The 7,588-nt window shown below is 39.4% G+C and overlaps 2 protein-coding genes across 2 annotated transcripts in view; one reads left to right on the plus strand and one right to left on the minus strand.

Moving 5' to 3' along the window:
• Window positions 1-3,404, plus strand: part of Dop1a (DOP1 leucine zipper like protein A) — a 72,207-nt gene extending 68,803 nt beyond the window's left edge. Inside the window, exons 36-37 of the mRNA XM_021171895.2 lie at window positions 963-1,013; window positions 2,788-3,404. Coding sequence (XP_021027554.1) covers window positions 963-1,013; window positions 2,788-3,093 — 357 coding nt within the window. The 3' untranslated portion in view covers window positions 3,094-3,404. The remainder of the gene's footprint in view (window positions 1-962; window positions 1,014-2,787) is intronic.
• The window catches only part of Pgm3 (phosphoglucomutase 3), a 17,759-nt gene continuing 13,557 nt past the window's right edge, over window positions 3,387-7,588 (minus strand). The window contains exons 10-13 of the mRNA XM_029481965.1: window positions 7,150-7,281; window positions 6,257-6,379; window positions 4,953-5,126; window positions 3,387-4,169 (exon numbers count right to left, since the gene is read on the minus strand). Coding sequence (XP_029337825.1) covers window positions 4,080-4,169; window positions 4,953-5,126; window positions 6,257-6,379; window positions 7,150-7,281 — 519 coding nt within the window. The 3' untranslated portion in view covers window positions 3,387-4,079. The remainder of the gene's footprint in view (window positions 4,170-4,952; window positions 5,127-6,256; window positions 6,380-7,149; window positions 7,282-7,588) is intronic.

A 7,588-nucleotide genomic window follows, 5' to 3' on the forward strand; every position in this document is an offset into this window, starting at 1 on the left:
AAAAAAAACAAAGGAAATCAGAAAATGAAAAGATCAACACATAATAAAGTTTCAATAAACTTGACAGAAATACTTTACCAAAATTGAATTAGCTAGATAGACTTCTTTAATAGTATTTCCTAATATTTTCTACAACTCTTGTTATGCCATATTTCAGTTTTGCATATCCACCCTACTCCTGCTCCCTGTAGTTTTAAAAACACAGCTGACAATAAAGCCATCTACTAAATGTGACTACTAATCAGAAAGTTAGTGGAAGAACTCAAAAATACAAATGTCTAAAACATTTTTTAAAAAACCATCTATATAAAGGAAATCAAGAGAAAATGAGAATTACCAAAATCTGTCTCATGAATAAAGTGTAGAAGTTAAATTCTGTAGTTTATACATGCCTTGAATCCTTTATAATTAAGTAAGGATCAGGCTAACCTTCANGCCGATCTTGGCCCTGAAGCAGAGAGGGGTAAATGAAAATGGCATGTTCACCATTGGGCCTCTGTTAATACCTGTCATTTCCTCCGTGCAGAATCTTAACAGTACATAGAGTTAGGGCTCATGTGAGACCAGGTCTGTGTGAACTCACACGATTTTGTTTCAGCAGTAATGAAGCTGTATTTGATTCTCTACAGAGCAAAAGGGAAGAAAGCAATTAGGAGCTTTACTTAAAGGACATGAGGAACTCCCTTCTTTAGGAGCCAAATAAAAGGACAAAGTTATGGACCAAAAGTCCATCCAGGACTTAAGGACAAAACCATTCCTTTTTTATCACAGGATTTGAGGAGGAAATGCAGATACAGTGACCATTCATACGACTGTAGGCCCATGCCCTCTGACCCACAGACACGACAGCTGTCTGCACCAGAAAGGGTCTTCCCATCCCAATCCCTTTAAACAGGGCCTTCATGGCCAAACATACTTCTTACTAGAACAGAGGCTATGAGTTCTCCTCTTTCCTTCCACAGGACGAGGAGGACTTTAAGATTTTGGAGGGATTGGAGATGGCCAAGCATCAGGTGAGGGTGGCTATTGATGCATATGATATGGCAGCAAAAACAATGAGAGGTAAAATGGAAGGAAAGCACACAGCTGTAGACTTGTGAAGTCAGAGGAGGAAATGGTTATATGGAGATATTTGGTTATTTAGTATGGAGGGCAGGTACATAAAAACAAAAGACCACTGAAATGTGTGCTTTTCTTGGTTAAGAACTCAGGGCTGTGAGGGAAGGGTCACACTTTTAAAGGAAAATCTCCATAGGAATATAAAAAGTAATTTTACCATGATTGTCTTGTATTTCAAAATTAGCTATAAAGGCTGTAAGCATCATTTACTTTTTCATTTACTTTCTTTCAGGATAAATTGATTTGATTTGGTTTGATTTTTTTAGTAGACTAGAGGCAATATGGTAAACTGTGTGACAGCATTTGTTAATAATGAAAGTCCGTGGTTAACCTTTCATCTAGACTGGAGGCTAAATCATTGCTTATAAATTATGCAACAGCTATTTCTCATTTTTTAAAGATTTGTTTATTTTATGTATGTGAGTACACTGTCGCTGTCTTCAGACACANCAGAAGAGGGCATTGGATCCCCATTACAGATGGTTGTGAGCAGGTGGGAACTGAACTCAGGACCTCTGGAAGAAGTCAGTGCTCTTAACCACTGAGCCATCTCTCCAGCCTGCTATTTCTCATTTTTAAACCTCTTGCTTACTCATGGCACTTTCTACTGTAACCTGTTTTCCTTCAGATTTTAAAGCAAATAGGCTGATGGCATAGCTCAGTGTTAAAATGCTTTCATCTCTACGACCATAATAAAGAAATAGCCTTGGATCACCTTAGGAAACTGATAAAAAGAAAACCAGATAAAGTCAATTTCTTAGCAAGACCCAAGAGAACAGCATTTGTTAACGAAGATAACAAGCTGACGTGTCCTTCCTGGTTTTCCTGTTCTCATTATGTTTTTCCTGTCGTGCTGGAATGTGTATGGTTTTGCAAGTGCAGACATCTTCTATTCATTCAGTCCTTTCTGCTGGTAGACTTTCTGTAGCTGTTGGTGTCTCTTGGTTGAGTTCTTAAAGTAACCAAGAAACAGATATCATTTATTGCAGTTTTTGGGGCAAGATCTTATTATATCTTATACTCAAGGTTCTCCTGCCGCACCTTCCCAAGTGCTAGGATTATAAGGCATGTGTTGCCACATCCAACTTAAAGTAACTCTGTCTTAATATATAGAAATTATTAATGTTGGTATTTAGTGGACAGTTTTTACATACATTCTCATTTGACTTCCTGGCTGCAAAAGAAAAGTTTTTGCCATGTTATCATCAAGAGTGCTCTGTGTGCAGCAGCACAGTGAATAAAGGGCAGAACCTGTACATAGCCCAGGTCCTGTCACTCAAGTGCCAGCTGCCCTGTGTCTAGGTCAACCCCTCATCTCTCTGTGCTAAAGTGCTGACAATAAGTATACACTCTAACCCTGTGACCACCTTGTAGCAAATTTAGGCCATAATTTGATTATTAGCATTAAAGGGTATAAAGAGCTCTAGAGTCTGGACACCCTCAGCTNTATATGAATCTTTTTGTTTGTCCCAGATCACTGAAACTAAAGTTGCCTCTGCAATCTAGTCAAAGACTACAAAACAGTAGTAGAGTGCCTTGATATGAAACTAGCAAATTGCACTAAAAGGCTTCAGAACCAGTGAAGACTTGATGCTGGCTGGCATTTGTCTCCATTTCTCACATAACATACATTACCTGTTAGTAACAACTCCTTTTTGTGTTTTGCAGAAAAACCCAGAGGAAGACTGCTCNGGGAGGACACTGGGCTGGGAGCCAGGGCACTTGCTGCTGACCCTCTGCACCATGCGCAACATGGAGCAGCTTCTGCCTTTCTTCAATGTCCTCAGCCAAGTCTTCAATAGCAAAGTCACAAGCCGCTGTGGAGGACACTCAGGGAGCCCCGTCCTCTACTCAAACTCCTTCCCAAACAAGGACATGAAACTGGAGAATCACAAAGCCTTTTCCAGCAAAGCCAGGCAAAAAATTGAAGAGATGATAGAAAAGGACTTTTTAGAAGGAGTCATAAAGACTTGACCACCACCAGTGGTTCTCGAGAGCCTAAATGGAAATGTAATACTTAAAACACACTGCTGAGTTGTATAGTTTCTTTTTCTTTTATATATATATGTGTATATGTAACAAAGCATTATTCAGGTTGTATTTAATTTAAATATTTGTAAATAAGAGCTTATGTCTGAATGTGGCCTGAATCAAGTTTAAATATATAGGTGGCTCATACTGATGATGGTGCCTACGAGGTCTATATTTGCATATATAGTCCATTGTTTCACTGTCTTGGGTTGTCTTAAACCTGCAAAATACACACCACGTTTTCTTTTTTCCTGCTTGGTCTCAAGCCTCATTTAATTGTGTTGTTTTTCTTCTTTCTGTGGTTAAAAATGTCCTCGTATCAGAATGGTCACTTGGTTGTCAGAGGCTTCATNTATAAGATGGAGCTGTGTCCCTTCGCTGAGCACTAAAGAGTAGCTGAAGCCTGGACCACACACTCTAGTGGGCACAGCACAGAGCTCTGTCAGTACAATGAAAGANGGGCCACCTGCCAGTTCTGATGCTGCTAAGCAAACAGTCACTTCTTCCTCACATTGAGATCCGCATGGGAAATTGGTTCATATGAAATCTCCCCATTTGAACCAGGTAGGTCAGTGCTACAAAACATCTTGGTTAGGTAAGCAATCGAAAGGTGCTGCAAAGAGTTAGTTGGTAGTAAAGTTTAATTTCCCAGTACCCTTCATGAATTCACTTCATACCCTGTAAAATTAATGACACTTGAACTATTAAAAATACAGATTAAAATCAGAGGTAAGCTTCATTCCCAAGTCTAAGATTTTGAGCTTCTAAACATTTTTTTCCTGGTAGCATTTAAAAACCTATCTAGAAATAATCCATTAACATGCATGACATGTTAATGTCATGATTACAAATGCCTTAGTACTGCCAGCATTATAAAGTATTATAGAAACATTTTAGAAGTCCACTTCCCCAGAATATAAAATTTATCTTCATAAAGTTGGTTGTGGTCTTTCTCCAATGCCTCCAGCCAGCTGGAACACCACCAAGCTCACTTCATAGGCAAGCCTGTCTGCACTTTCCTGCAAATCACAATAAGATTAAGTGAGACACAGTGCCTGCATCCATTCCTGGCTGTTCTAGGGGATGCTTCCTGACTCTGCTTCACAGAAGTATTCAAATAACTTCTTTTTCATCTTTCAGTAATAAGGTTCAAAGCCCATATTAAAAATGGGCTGGATTCTTCTAAATAAGATTTTCAGTTGAGTTTATAAATTATTCCAAAATTAAGTAACTTAAAAACCAAGCCTCCCTAAGTAATTCTTAGAATTTACATCACATAGTCATTGCCATGTAAAAAGTAACTGTTTATCTCCTGAGTCCGCATTCAACCACAGTATACATAAAGAACAAATGATAAAACTGCAGAAAATGCAGAAACNGCGTAATAAGAATGCCCTCTAGAGAAAGATTTGAACAGCAATTANAAAGTCNNGNAAAAAAAAAAAGCAAGCATTCGGTTGATTTGGAAATACTAAAACTGGCTGCTTCTACAAACTACAGTTTTAAAGAGGAAAAAGAATAATNTATAATACATTAAAATTAGCACATGTCAGACTAAACTAAGGATTTATTAGTTATTCCTGCACAGCCAGAACGCACCAATAGAAAACACTGGGAACAAATTAAAGGGGTGTAAACTGGACCTCCCACTGAACTCAGTAATTTTTCAATCTTCGTATACTAAAGGGCTGTATTCACAGATCCCAGAGGGGAAAGCCACAGTGAGATCCAAACACAAATAGTGTTTTCTCCTCGCCTGCCTTCCTCCTTGATTCAAACTCAATAGANTGATGCCAGCTTACTTGTGAGCTGGCTTCTGCATATACTCGGACAATGTCTTCAGTACCAGAGGGCCGTACAAAAGCTCGGGCAAGTTTGTATTTCTTCACCAGGTCATTGATTGCCTCTTGGAGTCCTGGTGGAGTGACTGCTTGTCTCTCAGCATCCGTGGTGCTAATAACTCTCCTGTCCGCGACCTGAGCAAAAACATGCTGTATGTGTTACTGTTAGACTAGACTCACTTTCAAAAGCTTAACCTGTTCTAAATAGTCTTGCCACAGAGTAACAGTCTGGCATTTCAGGTTACCATACTACAGTGTGCAGCAGGGAAACACCAGAGCAGGTGAAAAGAAACTGCAGTAATAAAATTTCCTGTTTTATTTTTANTTTTTCAAGACAGTTTCTATCCATGACTGTCCTGGAACTTGCTCTATAGAATGGGCTGGTTTTGAACTCAGAGATCCGCCTGCCTCTGCCTCCTGAGTGCTNGGATTAAAAGCATTCCCCACCACTANTGGGTGCCATGTAACTTTAAACATTTATACAACTACTTAAAGAAAAATTCTTTAGTATACAAAAAATTACCTTTAGCCAAAAAGAACATTTCCACATACTGTCTCAGGGCTACCATTAAAATAATGGCAATAACTACTGTCTGGCCCCAGGACTTCTACGCCCTGTAAGAAGTTATAAGAGAGCTGTGCCAAGAATCTCCTAAATATACGAAAGGCAAGTCCTCAGCTCTNGCTTTCCCAGTTCTAATTCTCTCTCATCAAATTCTGCTGAAGAGTGTGTCGACTGATAGAAATATGGACTCATCTGACATGCGTTCAGAGGATTCTCTGCCTTCGTGTACACAGGTTCTGCTGCTCATGCTAGCTCCACGCCTCAGCCCGGAACGTAAAGACTGAGGCCTACCTGGGGCTGCATGAGACCTAGTCTCAAAAAAAGAATAAGCTAAAACTCAATTCCAAAGCAACATTTTCAGTTAAAATGATAAGGTTATTGATCAGTTTTGCTTCAAAATAGTACGGACTTGGATGGAAAACAAGTGAACAGGAAAGCGGAGNCCTGTTTAAGCTGGTTACATAATTTTTGTGATTTTGTTTAAATTTGTTCATATTTTTAAGTGATGCATATTCACACATAATCGCTTCCACNCTATAAAGTGGGAGTATAGAATAACTTATTTTTTAAAGTGTGAGGAAAACAGTTGTGATAAGCCCTTACTTCCTAAGTNGCATGTACACATAATGAAATCGAACCCACTCTGGAAACACTTGGCATGGGAAGACTGGAAGAACAGCTACATTCACACTCTCTTCACCTTAACTTTGAGTTGTCTGTTAGGAAGATCGACATAAATAGCATCCCACTGCTGTACAGTCAGCCCCTTCAGAGCCAGGATAGCCTCAATCACCAACATGTCAGAAATTGCATCTCCAGCTGCCTGCAAGATTGGGGAACAAAGCATATAAGCCAGCCTGAAGTAAATCCCATATGAATACTGTCCACCTTGGAAAACCAAGCTGCGCAGCATGAACCAGAGAGCGGAAAATAACATGAGCACTGAGGAGATACACAGCAGTAGGGAAGATAACAATGACAGGGAAGATGATTAAACCCACTCAGGAGAAACATATAAACCGGATAAAGGGTCAGTCTGGACAGCCTATGATCCAAATACTTTAAGTAGATCTCTTGACGGCACTAAGAGAGAAAATGACCTTTGGTTCAAGATACACGTTAAGTTAGAGCCAAACTCTTAGCTTTTGTTTCATTTGTAAAATGGAAATGATAACCTTGCTTCCTGCGTTACTGCAATGATTATACAGCAAGATGGATAAAATGGCCAATCCAAACCAGACACTCAGATGCCACTGTCTTTCTCTTCCATTGCTCTTCCATTGACTTATAAATAAATGTACCTTGCTCAAACATGTAAATGTTACAGAATTTTCCCAAGGTTGTCTTTGAAAAGATAGCTACACACAAGATATATAACCCAGTGGCTACTAAGTATACTTGAACTTACAACATTTTCTCAATAAAATATCAAGAAAAGGAGGCATATAAAAATGTTCCATTTCTAGTCTAAGTCTCAACAGTGGACAACACAGTTAGAAACAAACCACCAAGCCAGGACTCTTCCACACTTTATAGAACTCTTTGTTCGTGTCTTAATGTTAACTCATCCTCAGACAGCTCACCAGCTCTGACCTGGTTGAATAAGTCGATNATGCTCGCAAGCATCCTGGCTGCTTTTCCTTTTCCATCGTCTAGTTCTTGGGCTAGTCTTTTAATCTTCACTTCAACTGCTTCACTGAACAGCGCCTGCAGTGGAAGCACATGAAGTCAGTCACAGACTGCAGGTTACCTTCCATTCCTAGAGAATCTGGAGAAACTGCAGTAAAGATAATGGTACCCTTCTGTCTGCCATCAATATTAAGATCAAATCAGAGCACAAAAGGCATTACTAAGGAAACAGTTCATGGATTATAAAAGTAACTTAACAGGGGGCACTACTGCTTGACAAAAACTAAAAGGTGTGAGCTCACTGTGTTCTTCACGCACATCTTGAATGTGCAGCAGGTACCTCGGAAGGATATACGATGAGCAACATCAGAAAGAGTTCACTGCGTTTATCAGTACAGCACAC

This window comes from Mus caroli, chromosome 9 (genome assembly GCF_900094665.2).
Source record: "Mus caroli chromosome 9, CAROLI_EIJ_v1.1, whole genome shotgun sequence".
In the NCBI taxonomy this organism is placed as follows: Eukaryota; Metazoa; Chordata; class Mammalia; order Rodentia; family Muridae; genus Mus; species Mus caroli.